The sequence below is a fragment of the Oncorhynchus clarkii genome, chromosome 16, assembly GCF_045791955.1.
Source record: "Oncorhynchus clarkii lewisi isolate Uvic-CL-2024 chromosome 16, UVic_Ocla_1.0, whole genome shotgun sequence".
In the NCBI taxonomy this organism is placed as follows: Eukaryota; Metazoa; Chordata; class Actinopteri; order Salmoniformes; family Salmonidae; genus Oncorhynchus; species Oncorhynchus clarkii.
Window position 1 is genome coordinate 24,184,033 of NC_092162.1, and position 18,673 is coordinate 24,202,705.

Sequence of the window (18,673 nt, forward strand, 5' to 3'; positions counted from 1 at the left end):
AATATATAAAAACAAATAAGAGCACGATAAAGTAATCATACTATATACAGCAGAGGAAACTGGTGGGAGGCGCTATGGGAGGACAGGCTCATTGTAATGGCAGAAATTGATTAAATGGAACGGAGTCAAACTAGTTGTTTCCATGTGTTTGATGTGTTGGTACCATTCCATAGATTTCATTCCAGCCGTTACAATGAGCCTGTCCTCCTACCAGCCTCCTCTGATATACAGGGTCAGTTCCAGTACCCTATTTTTAATGTGCAGGGATACTGGATAGATAGAGGTCGATATGTATAGGGGTAAGGTGACTAGGCATCAGGATATATGATAAACAGAGTAGCAGCAGCGTATATATGCTGATTGTATGTGTGGGTGTGCGTGTGTGTAGAGTCAGTATAAATGTACTGTACAGTGTATGCATATTATGTGTGTGTGTGAGAACATTTGTGAGTGTTTGTATGTGTGTTGGAGTGTCAGTGTGCATAAAGACAATAAGAAAAAAGTCTGTGTAGTCATGTTGTTTGCTATTTAGTTAGCAGTCTTATTGCATGGGGATAGAGGTGGTTTAGGAGCCTGTTGGTGTCAGACTTTATGTACCGGTACCGCTTGTCATGCGGAAGCAAAGAGAATAGTCTATGGTTTGGGTGGTTGGTGTCTTTTTTTGTGGTTATGTCATTGGGTGAAATCTTGTGCTGGACATGAAGTGCAATTGATTTAATGACACATTTAATTGCTTTTGATCAAACTTTAATAGGTATTTCAATTTGAATTATAATTGTTTTAATGGCATGTAATTCCCAGTGTGCTTTATCTCTCAGTTCATTCACTGCCTCATCTAGGTGTCCAGTTGTGCTTATTTTTAAACATAAGTCATTGTAATGTGTACAGTACTCGATGGGGCGGTTTCGCGGACACAGATTAAGCCTAATTCTAGACTAAATTGCACTTTAAAACTGGACTAACTGAAATGGTATGCAGAATAATCGGCAAAGTCTGCAATGCTATATGTGAATTGAAAGACAATTACTTCAAGTTATTTGATGCTACTGCCCAAGCCAACTACAAGGTAGATTTCTATGAATATGGAAACTTCCCTGGAGTCATTGGCTGAATAGATGGATGTCATATTCCCATCAAGTATCCCTTTACAACAGATGCTGAGAAGTACAGGAATCGTAAATACTGGTTCTCAATGAATGTACAAAGGGTGTGCACTCCCAATTTCCAGTTCTCCAACATTGTCGCACGTTGGTAAAGTGCAACTCACGATGACTCAAGGATTTTCCAAAACCCTATGCTCAGCTTGAAGGAGGACAACATAGTGGAATCATACTTTGGGTATGCACAGGCCAACTTCTTGTTCACCCTTTTATCTTCCTGCAATAGGACCTGAGCAACAACGGTACAACCAAGCCAGAGGTGTAGTGGAGTGCATGTTTATTGTATGGAAGAGTCGTTTCCAGTGCCTCAGAAACACATTTCAACCAAGAAGATTGTCATAATTGCAACAGCAATGCGTCACAATTACCTCAAACAGCATGGCTGCCCAGATCTTCGCATTGAAAATGAGGATGACCCAGATGTTCCCATGGTTGAGGCAGACAATGATAGAAATGGACTAGCCTTGCAGAGATGCTTTTGCTATGCAGCACTTCTCACAACAAAGAAAGCTCAAGTGATTGATGCAAACAATTGCCATGGATTCTTAACAAAGAGGTTTGATTGAAGCAAACAGCCATGGATTGGTAATCAAAGAGGTTTCATTCACAAATGGAAATATTGTGACCCCGAACTGGTGCTGGTTTGAGAAGAACATTGGTACTGCTGCCGCTTCATGTTTCCCTCCGCCTTCATAGCCGACTCAACAGGAAGGATTTACATCCATGCTTTTCTTATAAATACATTCGTTTGTGCTCATGAAATTCCATGGCCAGTTTCTCATGCATGCTCAGCCTCCGTCTTTATCCTCTGGCCTGGGTTAGCGCACAATGTTCCCTCCTGGCTGCTGCAGATGTAGCAAGTGGACCTTCATCCTGTCTTGTCCCCTCCAAGCTATGGTGATCATTTGCCTTTCGAACATTATTACATTGCTTCGTAAGAGAACATTACATACATTTGTATAATGGGAGTGCACGAGATGACTGACAACATTGCATATTCCCTGCAATCTGGGGATGGCACGTGTTGACAGATTGTGTCCTACCAAATGAGGATTGGAACAGTCCCCAATCTGAACTGGGTGGTGGTTCATTTCTTTACTATCAAATGAGGAGAGACAAACTTATCACACAAGTCAGAGCTTTACTTAAACTAAATCTTTATTAGTGAGAGCTTAGCAATAGCGATGGCTGGTCGACGAATCACCCTCAGGTGATTTGTTGAGAGCCCCGAGACAAAAGGTATTTTATAGCTAAGATACACCCCTTTCAACCTACATGACGAACAACAGATATATAGAATGGGTCACAAGGTTAAGATCTGTAGGAAAGATACCTATAATTCACAGCAGACAGTATCTGCTGTAAAACCAGTCATCTTTGTGTACAGACCAGGGTCTGACCCTGGGGTCATCTCTCCCTGGTACCATATAGAACAGAAACATTAACTGGAATGCGGTCTCTAGGTTTTATCACCCACAAGACAATGTAAATCCTCAGTAGAACACACACACAATAGTTATACGAATACTCTATTCTGTTGCATAAAACAACTATTTGATGCAATAAAAGTATTATAACATAAGCTTGCAATTATCCACCATAACTGTCAAAATGGTCATCAGAGATACCATCCAGGGGTTGCTGGCTATCAATGATCCCGGTCAACAAGTCCCCCAGCTCATCTGTCTCTGGTCTTACTGGGGTCTGCCACCAGTCTTGTTCAGCAGTCTTCTGGCTTGGGAGTAGAAGCTGTTAAGGATCCTTTTGGTCCTAAACTTGGCGCTCCGGTATCGCTTGCCCTGTGGTAGCAGAGAGAGCAGTATCACTTGGGTGACTGGAGTCTTTGACAATTTTTTGTGCTTTTCTCTGACACGCCTAGTATATAGGTCCTGGATGGCAGGAAGCTTGGCCCCAATTGATGTACTGGGCCGTACGCACTACCCTGTAGCGCCTTACGGTCAGATGCCGAGCAGTTAACGTACCAGGCGGTGATGCAACCGGTCAGGATGCTCTCTATGGTGCAGCTGTAAAACTTTTTGAGGATGTGGGGACCAATGGCAATTTTTTTTAGTCTCCTGAGGGGAAAAGGTGTTGTCGTGCCCTCTTCACAACTGTCTTGGTGTGTTTGGACCATGATAGTTTGTTGGTGATGTGGACACCAAGGTACTTGAAACTCTGGACCCACTCCACTATAGCCCCGTCAATGTGAATGGTGGGCTAGTCGGCCCGTCTTTTCCTGTAGTCAACGATCAGCTCCTTTGACTTGCTCACATTGAGGGAGAGGTTGTTGTCCTGGACCACACTGCTAGGTCTCTGATCGTCTCCCTTTAGGCTGTCTCATTGTTGTCAGTGATCAGGCATACCACTGTTGTGTCATCATCAAACTTAATGATGGTGTTGGAGTCATGTTTGGCCACGCAGTCATGGATGAAAAGGGAGTACAGGAGGGGACTGAGCACACACCCCTGATAGGCCCCAGTGTTGAGGATCAGCTTTGCAGATGCGTTGTTGCCTACCCTTACTACCTGGGGCGGCCCGTCAGGAAGTCCAGGATCCAATTGCAGAGGGAGGTGTTTAGTTCCAGGGTCCTTAGTGATGAGCTTTGTGGGCACTATGGTGTTGAACGCTGAGCTGTAGTCAATGAACACATTCTCACACAGGTGCTCTGTTTGTCCAGGTGGGAAAGGGCAGTGTGGAGTGCGTTTGAGATTGCGTCATCTGTGGATCTGTTGGGGCGGTATGCGAATTGGAGTGGGTCTAGGGTATCCGGGATGATGCTGTTGATGTGAGCCATGACCAGCCTTTCAAAGCACTTCATGGTTACCGACGTGAGTGCTACAGGGCTGTAATCAATTTACAGAAATACTCATTATAAATGTTAAATGAAAATACAAGTGTTATGCATGGAATTAAATATATACTTCTCCTTAATGCAACCGCTGTGTCAGATTTCAAAAAAGCTTTACGGAAAAAGCAAACCATGCAAACCATACGGCGCTCAGACAAAAAATACATATATCCGCCATGTTGGAGTCAACAGAAGTCAGAAATAACATTAGAATATTCACTTACCTTTGATGATCTTCATCAGAATGCACTCCCAGGAATCCCAGTTCCACAATAAATGTTTAATTTGTTCAATAATGTCCATCATTTATGTCCAAATAGCTACTTTTGTTAGCGCGTTTGGTAAACAAATCAAAACTCACGAAGCACGTTCACTAGTTGCAGACGAAATGTGAAATGCGCGTGACCAGCGCGTGACTGCTGGCAGACCTCTGACTCATTCCCCTCTCATTCAGCCCCCCTTCATAGTAGAAGCCTCAAACAAGTTTCTAACGACGGTTGACATCTAGTGGAAGCCTTAGGAAGTGCATGATGACCAATGTCCCACTGTAACTGAGTTGGAAATAGACCAACCTCAGATTTCCCACTTCCTGGTTGGATTTTTTCTCAGGTTTTTGCCTGCCATATGAGTTCTGTTATACTCACAGACATCATTCAAACAGTTTTAGAAACTTCAGAGTGTTTTCTATCCAAATATACTAATGATATGCATAGCTTACCTTCTGGGCCTGAGTAGCAGGCAGTTTACTCTGGGCACCTTATTCATCCAAGCTACTCAATACTGCCCCCAGCCATAAGAAGTTAAAGGTCTTGCTCACATCGGCTACCGAGTGCGTTTTCACACAGTCGTCCGGAACAGCTGGTGCTCTCAGGCAAGATTCTGTGTTGCTTGCCTCGAACCGAGCATAAAAGGCATTTATCTTGTCTGGTAGGCTCGTGTCACTGGGCAACTCGTGGCTGGGTTTCCCTTTGTAGTCCATAATAGTTTTCAAGCCCTGCCACATCCGATGAGCGTCAGAGCTGGTGTAGTAGGATTCAATCTTAATACTGTATTCACGCTTTGCCTGTTTGATGGTTCGTCTGAGGGCGTAGCAGGATTTTTTATAAATGTCCGAATTAGTGTCCCGCTCCTTGAAAGCGGCAGCTTTAGCATTTAGCTCAATACGGATGTTGCCGGTAATCCATGGCTTCTGGTTGGGTTATGTACGTACGGTCACTGTGGGGACGACGTCGTTGATGCACTTATTGATGAAGCTGATGACTGAGGTGATATATTCCTCAATGCCATTGGATGAATCCAGGAACATATTCCAGTCTATGCTAGCAAAACAGTCCTGTAGCGTAGCATCTGCGTCATCTGACCATGTCCGTATTGAGAGAGTCACTGGTACTGCTTGTAAGCATGAATCAGGAGGATAGAATTATGGTCAGATTTGCCAAATGGAGGGCGAGGGAGAGCTTTGGATGCATCTCTGTTCGTGGAGTAAAGGTCATCTAGTTTTTTTCCCTCTGGTTGCACATGGAAAATCCCGACAGCTCTATATTATCTGTGTCGTCGTTCAGCCACGACACGGTAAAACATAAGATATTACAGTTTTTAATAACCCGTTGGTAGGATAATCTTGATCGTAAATCATCCATTTTGTTTTCCAATGATTTCACGTTGACCAATAGAACAGATGGCAGTGGGGGTTTACTCACTCGCCTACAAATTCTCAGAAGGCAGCCCGACCTCCACCCCCTTTTTCTCTGTCATTTCTTCACACAAATGACGGGGATTTGGGCCTGTTCCTGAGAAAGCAGTACAGTATATCCTTCATGTTGGACTTGTTAAAGAAAAAAATCTTTGTCCAGTTTGAAGTGAGTAATATTTTTTCTGATGTCCAGAAGTTATTTTCGGTCCTAATTTTTGTTTACTACCAGGGCCCAGGTCAGGCAGTACTGCTCTAGAAGGTCCAGGCTCTGAAGGTCTAGAAGGCTCTAGAAGGTCCAGGCTCTGCTCTAGGCCATGTGCTGTGGGTGACAGCAGGCACAGGTCATCTGCGAAGAGAAGGCATTTAACCTCTGAATTGTTCAGATTAATACCAGTGGCTCAGGATTTTTCTAGAAAAGTGGCCAATTAGTTTATGTAAATGTTTTGGAGCACAGGGCTGACTGAGATTGCAACCCTGGCGATGGACCCGCTCCTGGTTAAAGAATTCTGTTATTTTCTTGCCCATTTTGATGCTGCACCTATTGATTTAATTATGTAATATGTCTTACCCCCTTCACCACTTTCAATAACCTCTCTCTCTCTGGGGGATTTGGTTGGAGCTAGTTTTACAATCTTCTCTACATACCACAGTCATAAACTCAGCAAAAAACGAAACGTCCTCTCACTGTCAACCTTTTTTTATTTTCAGAAAACTTAAATGTGTAAATATAAATATTTGTATGAACATGACAAGATTCAACAACTGAGACATAAACTGAACAAGTTCCTCAGACGTGTGACAAACAGAAATGTAATAATGTGTCCATTAACAAAAGGGGGGGTCAAAATCAAAAGTAACAGTCAGTATCTGGTGTCGCCACCAGCTGCATTAAGTACTGCAGTGCATCTCCTCCTCATGGGCTGCACCAGATGTGCCAGTTCTTGCTGTAAGATGTTACCCCTCTCTTCCACCAAGGCACCTGCAAGTTTCCGGACATTTCTGGGGGGAATGGCCCTAGCCCTCAACCTCCGATCCAACAGGTCCCAGACGTGCTCAATGGGATTGAGATTGCCTGCAATGACAACAAGCTCAGTCCGATGATGCTGTGACATACCGCCCCAGACCATGACGGACCCTCCACCTCCAAATCGATCCCGCTCCAGAGTACAGGCCTTGGTGTAACGCTCATTCCTTCGGCGATAAATGTGAATCCGACCATCACCCCTGGTGAGACAAAACCGTGACTCGTCAGTGAAGAGTACTTTTTGGCAGTCCTGTCTGGTCCAACAACGGTTGGTTTGTGCCCATAGGCGATGTTGTTGCCGGTGATGTCTGGTGATGACCTGCCTTACAACAGACCTACAAGCCCTCAGTCCAGCCTCTCTCAGCCTATTGCGGACAGTCTGAGCACTGATGGAGGGATTGTGCGTTCCTGGTGTAACTCGGGCAGTTGTTGTTGCCATCCTGTACCTGTCCCGCAGTTGTGATGTTCGGATGTACCGATCCTGTTCAGGTGTTGTTACACGTGGTCTGCCACTGCGAGGACGATCAGCTGTTCATCCTGTCTCCCTGTAGCGCTGTCTTAGGCGTCTCACAGTACGGACATTACAATTTATTGCCATGTCCACATCTGCAGTCTTCATGTCTCCTTGCAGCATGCCTAAGGAAAGTTCAGTATCGACCCAGGGTATCTTTCTTTTGGTGTTTTTCAGAGTCAGTAGAAAGGCCTCTTTAGTGTCCTAAGTTTTCATAACTGTGACCTTAATTGCCTAAGCTGTTAGTGTCTTAACGATCGATCCACAGGTGCATCTTCATTAACTGTTTATGGTTCATTGAACAAGCATGGGAAACAGTGTTTAAACACTTTACAATGAAGATCTGTGAAGTTTTTGGGATTTTTACAAATTATCTTTGAAAGACAGGGTCCTGAAAAAGGGACGTTTATTTTTTTTCCCTGAGTTTAGTTCTCATAAGGTTCTCCAACTGTCCAACTAATGAATCGTTTTCGTCACAATTTGATGTACACTGTGACATGGTTTTATTGTATCATTTCAAATTATTGGTATTTCATTCACATATTATTTTTGTTGTGTCAAAAGTAATAATTTGTATCAATTTCACAACTTTCTGTTCAAAAAGTAAGTGCTTCTGTTCAAAAAGTAAGTGCTTCCGAAAATACGTTTATTTTGAAATGCATGGGAAAAAAACGTTGACGCCAGGTCCCACGGTAATCTCGCGATAGACTGGAACACGGCTTAAATCAAGGAAGTAGCGAGGTGGGTAGTTTACTTCATTCATGAACATTGACATGTTGTCGGTAGTTATTAATATCACGATTATCTATTAAATAATATGTTTATGGTCTTTGAAAAATGCCTATAATTTACATGTCATGTAAATCGCGCACAATTTGAAACATCAGGGATGGGCTAACGTTAATGCTTGGCTAGCTAGCTAGCTCGCACTGGGAAACAAAAGTCAGGACAGGCAACGACATCGTTACTAACGTTAGCTAGCGTAGATACTAGCTAGCTAGTAATGTTCGCTAGCTAGCTTTGCCTGAATTTGCTTTGAGAACCCAGTTATTTTCACCTGTCCGTGTGGTTCTTGTTTGTCGAACTGACAGTCTGTTGTTGTCTTTCCCGGACACTGACTGCTGGCATATTCAAAATATGTATGTTGATTTATGAGCAGGGAGGCACTTTAACGATGTTAACCGACTGTCTGCCCAAATTAGTCAGCTAGCTAGCTAATTACCATGAGCTAGCTAATCGGGGCCATCGTCTCGGTCTGCTCATTTTAAGTTTACTAGCTAGCTACCTATATGTCAGTAAAGTAATGGCAAAAGGTTCAGGCCATGTTCAGTGTGAGCTTTTTGCAGGTCACATGTGCTTTGGTTATATTGAGCAAAACCATAGGGTGCCTTATTGTAAAATAAGTTGGCATAACTATAACGTTGTCACACTCAAAAGTGTTACACATAACTTCCCCCTTGTTGACAAAAAGTAGCTTTGTAGTTGGTTAGTAACATTTGGGAGACCTTAAACAACTTTGCTAGCTACTAATTTGAAGTAGCTAACTTGCTCCAGTGTTGTTAAGCCAAACAACTGTTTTAAACTAAAGTATACAGTGTTAATCTTTCAAACAGTCAATTCCCTATCAGTGTCACTCACAATGTGGTCATATTTATGTCCTTCTCTCAGATGGAGAACTTGCATCTCTCACAGGGATAGTGCAGTCTCCCGTGCTGTCAAAGGATGCCGCTCATCGCCAGGAACACAAAGAACTCTGGGACACGGACTGCCTCTGTAACTTGCAACCCAGCCGGTTGCTGGGTGTTCAGAAGACGAGAGAAAAGATGCCCGTTGTCTTCATTGTCTGTGCCAGATAGTAGAGAGAAGCAGTGCGTCTAACCTCTGTGTTTGACGAACTCCCCAACCACAACGCCTTTAAAACCTAAACACACACACAAAAACAACCAAAAAAACTATGAACTTTCTTACAGCCCTCGTGACGTTCGAGAACCTCCATGAGGTCCGGAGGTTGTGTCACTGGGGCCCAGTGATAGCCCTGACAGTCATCGCCGTGTGCTCCTCCATGGCCATATTAGACTCCATTATCTGGTACTGGCCATTGGACACCACGGGAGGGAGCTTCAACTTCATCATGCTCATCAACTGGTCCGTGCTCATTCTCTACAACTACTTCAACGCCATGTTCGTGGGCCCTGGTTACATCCCCCTTGGCTGGAAACCAGTAAGGAGCTAAGCTGAGAAATACATCTTTATTAATAACCCATTATACAGAGACAAGGGAAACGGATCATTTTGCTGCTACACAACAATGTGTTGATGAACAGAGTGGTCACTTAGCCTTTTACCCTGGTCCTCCTGGAGAGCCAATTGGGTGCAGCCAGGCGTTTGTTCCAGCCCAGCACTAGGCCTTGATTGGTTCAATCCGGAGTGTTGGTGTTGGGTTAGAACAAAAGCCTGCTCATCCTGTGGGACCAAGGTAGGGATGGGCACGGTTAATCGAATATCCGAACGGACATTAGTGTTATATTATTTGAGTGAGTGTTCATTTTTGGAGAGAACATTTTAACAATGAAAAGCTTTGTCTAAATTAAATAATTATTGTGGCATTTTTACCTACAAGGATATACCATGACTTTTAATTTTTTTAATTTAATAAAATGACAAACTTTTGAATGTAGTTTTTATAACGGTGCGTTGAGCTACTGCTGAGCATTTATCCCTCCAGGCTGCCTTGACATCAGTATGATATATCACCCACTTCAAATAGCATTACAGGCACTCACCTAATGGACTTTCCATTATACCCGACAAAGACAACCTTTTTGTAACAGAAACAGTTCTATCATGGTGAAAATCTAACTTATTTTTCTCTGTTGCTTTTAGCTAAACCACCGGAGGAAAGCAGCATATCCCGTTTACCTCTGTCATGTGTATTTGCGTCATTCTGATTGGTCTAGAGCCAATAGCGTTTAAAAAAGAAATACAATTTGTCTATCCGGATATCCGATAGAGTAGAAATTGAAAGCATCAGGCCCTTGACGTGTGTTTTCTCCTCTTAAACAGGAGAAGGAAGAAGACACCAAGTACCTTCAGTTCTGCAGAATGTGCCAAGGCTACAAGGCCCCGAGATCCCACCATTGCCGCAAGTGCAACAGGTAGACTTGGCAACCCTGACTCTGTCTTGTCACTGCTACAAATGTGCTCTAGTTGTGCTTCTTTATAGCGTATGCTTACTTTTTTTTTCAGGCAAGTCTCCCATTGATGTAAATTAATGATTTACTTGAACATTTTATTTGCCACATAGCTCACCTATAATTTGGTCCCAAAATGATTGAATAGCACATGTTGGGCTTTAAAGCAAAAGGGTTTATTCACTTGGAAGCAAACCGGACGAAACAGGGAGGGACTAACTGGATCTTGGCCAGTAAGTTGCAAAACATTTTGCTACTGTTTGCTACGGTGTGCACTAATGAATAAACACCAGTATAGTTTAAGCCAATTTACTGAAATGTATGCACCCATCCATTAGTTCTTTATCTCTTAGTAGAGGTCTAAGCCTGAGCTCTACTAACTCACTTAAATATGGGGTGTGCTCAGCTGGGTGAAACAAAGGAGATTGCAGTTAGAGATTAACCACATAGAATGGGCGCTGATTTTTACTACTCATACTTTCTACTAATGCTACGATTCATAATAAGGTAATTGTCTGCTCTGTAACGTCACATTTCTTCCTGCCAGTGCCATCAGCATGTCAATCATTCAAGCCTGTGTTTCACAATGCTGATATTCCTCCCCTTCCACTTTTTCCTCCGCCTTTCTCCTCTTCCTTCTCGCCTCCACCCCTTCTTTAAGATCCACAATGAAAATAAGTCTGACTTTATTGTTTTTAATCCTCAATTACTTTTAATGTGTGTGTTGTTGTATTCACATGGCTGAGACAAGTTCATATGCTTTTTAAAATTGATAAATCATTTCATTCATTTATCCTCAGGTGTGTGATGAAGATGGATCACCACTGCCCGTGGATCAACAACTGCTGCGGCCACCAGAACCACGCCTACTTCACCAGTTTCCTGCTGTTGGCGCCTCTCGGCTGCTCGCACGCCGCTTTCATCTTCATCATGACCATGTACACACAGCTCTACGAGAGGGTGAGGAGTCAGTGGCACACTTGCATTTGACATCTTATCAATTCATCATTGGAGGCTGGTTTCCCAGACCCATAACCTCACGTTATTGCCGACTCGAACCATACTGTTTCGTTTGGATATATTACAGTACTTTTTATGCTTCCAGCAACTATCTTGGATATGTAAACAGGCCAGCACAGTACACTTTGGCTCAGTTTGACTTGACTCAGTAGTGTGAAAAGGGTACCAGATTAAGCCTACTCCTGGACTGAAAAGCATGCTCAGTGGAGATTCTAAATTGATAGTGTATTTTCGTCTAGTAGTCTTTGGGTCCTAGAAAAGCTCAATATAAATGCATTCTTATTAATTGTTATTATAGATATCCTTTGGCTGGAGTACCGTGAAGATCGACATGAGCGCCGTCAGACGGTTTCAACCCATCATGCCGTTCAGCGTACCCGCCTTCGCTGCCACTCTCTTTGCCTTAGGGCTGGCACTGGGCACCACCATAGCCGTTGGCATGTTGTTCTTCATACAGGTAACATGCTCATTGGGGTTAATATTATACTGATGGTAATTGTGTGCCCATTGTCCATATTCAGCTATTTTCCAGGTGCAGGGTAGACTCATATGAATGTCTAGTGGATTCACCTCTCGTAGATGACACTGTATACTTGAGTGTGTATTTAATTAAAGACATTCTCCGGAACTTTGGCGACTACTTTTTCTAAACTTTACTGTCTTACCTCAATTAGCCACGAAATCCCTAGTTTGAACTGTTGTTCTGGAAGCTATGCTGTGCCATTTTCCCTACATATGCCCCCATGTGGGCCAGCCCCCTAGAAATGTAAGTTCTATCCAATGAGCTTCAGCCCCTCGCCATTGGAGTGACAGCTAGCAAGATGAACACACAGCAGAGATGGGGAGAGAGAGAGCGATGACATGGTGCACATGTGAAGTAGTAGCAATTTACGGGGACCTCGTGAGCGCTACTTTCAGAGCTGCTGGCTAAAAACGATACAAAATCTCTTTAAGAGATGATGGTAGTACTTTTTGATAGGTGTTACACAGTAGTAACTGTGAGTTGCCCATGTTTCCCTCAAATAATTCCCACCAAACCTTTATTCTTCTCTCCACCCAAGATGAAAGTCATCCTTCGAAACAAGACCTCCGTTGAGGCCTGGATCGAGGAAAAGGTGAGTGTTTGTCATGGAATAAGCAGTTTGATTAGGTTTTGTTCAACCACTATACAACCTTACCTTGTTTGAAAATTACAACCTCATTACTCCTCGTCTCCTTTTTCTTCTGGACAAGTTTTTTTTTCACCTGCTAGGCCATAACCTTCATGATCCCTGGTGCCAGTGTGTTTGTCAACAGCCGTGCCACTGTTGTCCAAAAGGCAGGATAATCCAGTAGATCTCAGCTAATCTAATAGACTAGACATCAGTGTTATTCTAGTGGCCGCTTCGCCTGTCAAGGGCTTAGTACAGAAGAACTTAGCTAATGTGACACTACGATTTTAAGATGGTAGGTAAACCCTAAGACAAACATTGGAGCCAGAAAGAACCATGTGAACTCTTTCACTCTCTTTCTGTGTGTGTGTGTGTGTCATTATCAATTACTTTATTTATCTTACTCTTTTGCTCTCCCTCACTCTGTCTCACTCCCTCTCTCTTACTTTTTAATGTATTTTTCTCTCACTCTGTCATGCTCACTCACTCACTAAATGTTTCTCTCGCTCATGCTTTCTCTCGTTCCTGCCTTGTTTCTCTTTTTCCCATTCCGTCCCCTCCATCCTCAGGCCAAAGACAGAATTCAGTACTACCAAACGGGGGAAGAGTTTATCTTCCCCTACGACCTGGGCCGGCGCTGGGAGAACTTCAAACAGGTGTTCACCTGGTCAGGGAGCCCAGAGGGCGACGGCATTCAATGGCCCATCCACGCCAAGTGTCACCAGCACACCTTAACCGTAAGCGATAATGATGTTGATGTAATGTTGTCAATTAGCATTAGCAGACATTTTTATCCAATTTTGACTTACATTCAGTTATGCTATTATAAGCATTTTTAAAGAGAACACTAGGTTTGTATTGTCATGTTGTTATGATAATGTAAAATGGAATCCAATGTGACTGACAGTCAGATGTGTGTGTAAATATACAGTGCAAGTCAAAAGTTTGGACACACCGACTCATTCAAGGGTTTTTCTTTATTTTTACTGTTTTCTACATTGTAGAATAATAGTGAAGACATCAAAACTATGAAATAACACATATGGAATCATGTAGTAACCAAAAAAGTGTTAAACAAATCAAAATATATTTTATATTTGAGACTCGTCATAGTAGCCACCCTTTGCCTTGATGACAGCTTTGCACACTGACTTGTTGGAAAGGTGGCATCCTATGACGTTGCCACGTTGAAAGTCACCGAGCTCTTCAGTAAGGTCATTCTACTGCCGATGTTTGTCTATGGAGATTGCATGGCTGTGTGCTCAATTTTATACACCTATCAGCAATGGGTGTGGCTGAAATAAATATAGATAGATAGATATAATACATTTTGTTGTTGTAAGTATGTGTGGTCCATCTGGTAATGAAATCCACCATTCTGGTATTGCTAGCGCCATGCTCCAACCCAACTGAACCATCAGAACATGGGTTGTCACACTTAACAGACTTGAGATGTTTGGCATTTTCTATGATAAACCTTTATCTTGTGTTTGTTTGCTTTCTAGATTGAGCAACTGAAACAAAAAGCTGACAAGCGGGTGAGAAGTGTAAGTAGCTGACCTGTTCCTGTTCAGACAGCAATGGGTAGCATTGGTTCAAAGACACCTCGTATGTATTGATGGATGGTGAAATATTTGCAACCTCATCTACTTAGGTGAATGTTTGTTTGCAGTGTCTTTAGTATTCCAGACAATATGGTATTCTATTTTCCCATTCATTCGTAAAACGTGTATATACAGTGCATTAGGAAAGTATTCATGAGGTCGACGGAATTGTCCGTAGAGCTCTGAGACAGGATTGTGTCAAGGCACAGATCTGCGGAAGGGTACCAAAACATTTCTACAGCATTGAAGGTCCCCAAGAAGTTTGGAACCATCAAGACTCTTCCTAGAGCTGAGCAATCGGAGGAGAAGGCCCTTGGTCGGGGAGGTGACCAAGAACTCGTTGGTCACTCTTACAGAGCTTCAGAGTTCCTCTGTGGAGATGAGAGAAATGTTCAGAAGGACAACCATCTCTGCAGCACTCCACCAATCAGGCCTTTATGGTGGAGTGGCCAGACGGAAGCCACTCTTCAGTTAAAGGCACATGACAAACGTTTCGGGGAGCCTTCCACAAGCTTCCCACAATAAGTTGGGTGAATTTTGGCCCATTCCTCCTGACAGAGCTGGTGTAACTGAGTCAGGTTTGTTGGCCTCCTTGCTTGCACATGCTTTTTCAGTTCTGCCCACAAATATTCTATAGGATTGAGGTCAGGGCTTTGTGATGGCCACTCCAATACCTTGACTTTGTTGTCCTTAAGCCATTTTGCCACAGATTTGGAAGTATGCTTGGGCTCATTGTCCATTTGGAAGACCCATTTGCGACCAAGCTTTAACTTCCTGACTGATGTCTTGAGATGTTGCTTCAATATATCCACATAATTTTCCATCCTCATGATGCCATCTATTCTGTGAAGTGCACCAGTCCCTCCTGCAGCAAAGCACTGCCCACAACATGATACTGCCACCAATGTGCTTCACGGTTGGGATGGTGTTTTTTGGCTTGCAAGCCACCCCATTTTCTTCCAAACATAATGATGGTCATTATGGCCAAACAGTTCTATTTATGTTTCATCAGACTAAAGGAGATTTTTCCAAAAGGTACGATCTTTGTCCCTATGTACAGTTGCAAACCGTAGTCTGGCTTTTTTATGGGGTTTTTGGAGCAGTGGCTTCTTCCTTGCTGAGTGGCCTTTCAGGTTATGTCGATATAGGACTCGTTTTACTGTGGATATAGATACTTTTGTGCCTGTTTCCTCCAGCATTTTCACAAGGTCCTTTTGCTGTTGTTTGGGATTGATTTGCACTTTTCACACCAAAGTACGTTCATGTCTAGGAGACAGAACGCGTCTCCTTCCTGAGCGGTATGACGGCTGCGTGGTCCCATGGTGTTTATGCTTGCATACTATTATTTGTACAGATAAACGTGGTACCTTCAGGCATTTTGGAAATTGCTCCCAAGGATGAACCAGACTTGTGAAGGTCTACAATTTTTTTCTGAGGTCTTGGCTGATTTCTTTTGATTTTCCTATGATGTTAAGCAAAGAGGCACTGAGTTTGAAGGTAGGCCTTGAAATACATCCACAGGTACACCTCCGATTGACTAAAATTATGTCTATTAGCCTATCAGAAGCTTCTAAAGCCATGACATCATTGTCTGGAATTTTCCAAGCTGTTTAAAGGCACAGTCAACTTAGTGTATGTAATCTTCTGACCCACTGGAATTGTGATACAGTGAAATATTCTGTCTGTAAACAATTGTTGGAAAAATTACTTGTGTCATGCACAAAGTAGATGTCCTAACCGACTTGCCAAAACTGTAGTTTGTTAACAAGACATTTGTGGAGTGGTTGAAGTCATTAAAACTAGTTTATGTAAACTTCCGACTTCAACTGTAAATTGAATATTTCTGTGGATTAAAAAAATATATATAAAATGTCTAAAAACCTGTTTTTGCTTTGTCGTTATGTGGTATTGTGTGTGGATTGATGAGGGATTTTTCCCCCCAATCCCTTTTAGAATAAGGCAGTAACGTAACAAAATGTGGACAAAGGGAAGGGGTCTGAATAATTTCCGAATGCACTGTACCTTCCAAACGCCGACTACATTGGCATCCCTTTCTGAAGCCGCGTCTGCATCATATTTCTTTACAAATATGTCACTATAATCCACTTTTAAATGTTGACGTTGGGATGTTATAATAACCATATTATATCCTGTGGCTCGGCCAGCAGATTCAGTATCGGGTAGTGGAGGACTACAACGGAGCCTGCTGCCCACTGAGCAAGGGCCTCAACACCTTCTTCAGGACTCCCTGCACCGAGGAGCCCCGCATCGGCCTCCACAAGGGGGAGACCATCCTTGCCACCCGGGGGACCAAGTGAGTTTCTTTTGAGAACTAATCTGCTAGCTTTTGGGTGGGGGGGGATCAGTCTGCAGACTGTTGGGAGGCAAACCATCTGCAGACTTTTGGGGGGGAGGGGACAAATCTGCAAGTTTATGGCTGGAAACAATCTGCAGTTTGTTTGTGGGGAATGTATTTTCAGGCTTTGGGGAACCAATCTGCAGATTTTGAGGCGAACCACTAAAGTGAACTCCATGACCTCCATGGTGATACACACGTCTCTTCTGATTGGGGAAAACTAGTCTGATAGTTACCGTAGTCATGGTATTACTCATTGCCATAGCGATAGTACCATTTGGAAAAGTCCTGAGTGCCTCAATAGAGAAGAGAAATGGCAATATTTTACGCCTTTGGGGTTATTAGCCTGTCCCTATAATTTCGTTATTTTTGAAGTTGGTTCTTACAGGCTCCATTTGCTGCCAGGTATTATGTTCGGGCTATTCCGAGCTTCTTTTTTTCAGCTGAGTGCTTTCCCACATGCCTGCCAGGTTGTCAGTTGATAAATTACTGTACCTGAATGTCCGGAGAATGTCAGAGAACTAATTGATTTCTCAAAATTTTCAGAGAATTTCAGAACCATGAATTATTTTCTGTGCTTCTTCAGATGGTGGATGTATGGGGACAAAGTGCTGGATGACGAGCAGACTAAAGGTATGGCTCCGAACATGGAAGAATACCAGGTTTACTCCAAGCTTTCTCACCTGTGCACATTTTTTCAGCCATTTTGCAGAAGAGAATGGAAACGTCCAAACAGAGCTGTTACATAATCAAGATTTTCATGTGTGTGGTTCTATATTTGCCCTTTTCTGGTTTCATCTTCCAGAGAGAAAAAAAATATATAGCAAAGATGCAAGTGAATGACGTGAATCTGGCCCTCCCGACACTGCAGAATGACAATAATTACTGTTACTGTATATTTCTAATGTGATCTTTTTGGTTCTTCCTTCAGCTGGAGCTCGCCTGCGGGGTTGGTTTCCCCGCCGGTGCGTAGAGAAGTGCCATTACGACACAGCAGTGACTAGTGCAATGACCAGTGAGACCAGCAGTGAGGAGAAGAAAGTGAAATAAGTTTATGACATTCAGATTTGCCACAGGGCAGGGAGTGGTATGACGCCCAATTCCTGGAGGTCTGCATTGTCTCTTGTCTTTCTCCTTGGTAATATGTAATACTATATGCCACTGAACAGATGATTTTTTAATTCAAGCGAAGTACAGTGAGTGATGTGTATGTGATCCCTGTGGAAAATGAACCCGCTCCCTCGGTGCCACCAGCGCCATGCCCTTACCAACTGAGCCACCGAGGTCTTTGTGTGTCTTTTCAATGGGTGAATCGTAATTGTATTTTTGCGCTCTGGGCTTTGAATACTGTTGAGACTCGCCCCCAGTCGCTCACCAACTAAGGAGTTCACAATCCCGGGATGTGTTTTGATAGTCAATTACTTGGCAAAGTGACTTTCACCCTTCGTCTGTACTGATCTGGAAACGTAGGCTCAATGAGAGCAATATGGTGAATGCTTACAGACTTTTTTCATTCACCTGTCAAAATCACATCAGTGCAGATAAGGAGAGGAAGCCACTTTAGCCTATTGAAATACAAAATTGGATACTAGTTACAAGGAAACATTTTCAATTTAGCAGACACTATAATCCAGAGCGATTTACAGGAGCAGTTAGGGTCAAGTGCATTGCTCAAGGGCACTGACAGTTTTCACCTAGTCAGGTCGGCGATTCAAACCAGCGACCCTTGGGTGACTGGCCCAATGCTCTGAACCGCCAGGCTACCTGCATACGCCCCTGGCCTCCAGGAGTTTAGTTTGATACCGCTGCCATAGAAAGAGACAACTATAGTCTTAAACAATAGGGATTTCATTTGTTTAGGAGTTGGGCCTTTTACTTGAATCCGCTGTTTTATAATTTTTCCTGATGTCCTTTGCCGATTATACAATTATGCAAATTCCTCTGCCCAGCTTTAACCCAGGGCTTCGTCATGCAATTTCTTCTCTGTATTCTTTGTACAGCCAAAAGAAAATGCTAACTTTTGTTTTAATTTTTTGAATTGTTCTTATTATTTTTGTAAAACACTGTCACCCTCAAAGTGAATAAAAAAATGAAACATGTCCTTCCCTATAACAG

At 43.0% G+C, this 18,673-nt stretch overlaps 1 protein-coding gene across 4 annotated transcripts; it reads left to right on the forward strand.

Moving 5' to 3' along the window:
* The first annotated feature begins 7,938 nt into the window (after positions 1 to 7,938).
* On the forward strand, positions 7,939 to 18,670 carry LOC139368240 (zinc finger DHHC-type palmitoyltransferase 6). 4 transcript variants are annotated; one of them, XM_071106933.1, is made up of 11 exons: positions 7,939 to 7,977; positions 8,905 to 9,457; positions 10,300 to 10,391; positions 11,228 to 11,387; positions 11,746 to 11,904; positions 12,509 to 12,562; positions 13,168 to 13,335; positions 14,104 to 14,145; positions 16,368 to 16,516; positions 17,145 to 17,191; positions 17,490 to 18,670. In XM_071106933.1, the coding sequence occupies exons 2-11, from the start codon at positions 9,191 to 9,193 to the stop codon at positions 17,606 to 17,608; spliced, it is 1,257 nt and encodes a 418-aa protein (XP_070963034.1). In that variant the 5' UTR covers positions 7,939 to 7,977; positions 8,905 to 9,190; the 3' UTR covers positions 17,609 to 18,670. The 4 variants fall into 4 exon arrangements, with proteins under 4 accessions (XP_070963034.1, XP_070963036.1, XP_070963035.1 ...); XM_071106935.1 differs by having other exon boundaries at positions 7,940 to 7,977; positions 16,371 to 16,516; XM_071106934.1 differs by having other exon boundaries at positions 7,975 to 8,018.
* The last annotated feature ends 3 nt before the right edge of the window (positions 18,671 to 18,673 follow it).

Bases quoted from the DNA above. Each gene is read 5' to 3' on its own strand.
- LOC139368240 (XM_071106933.1), top strand. From the start codon at position 9,191: ATGAACTTTCTTACAGCCCTCGTGACGTTCGAGAACCTCCATGAGGTC. The intron at 13,336-14,103 runs GTAAGCGATAAT...TTTGCTTTCTAG, and splicing joins GTCACCAGCACACCTTAACC to ATTGAGCAACTGAAACAAAA. The intron at 14,146-16,367 runs GTAAGTAGCTGA...TGGCTCGGCCAG, and splicing joins CTGACAAGCGGGTGAGAAGT to CAGATTCAGTATCGGGTAGT.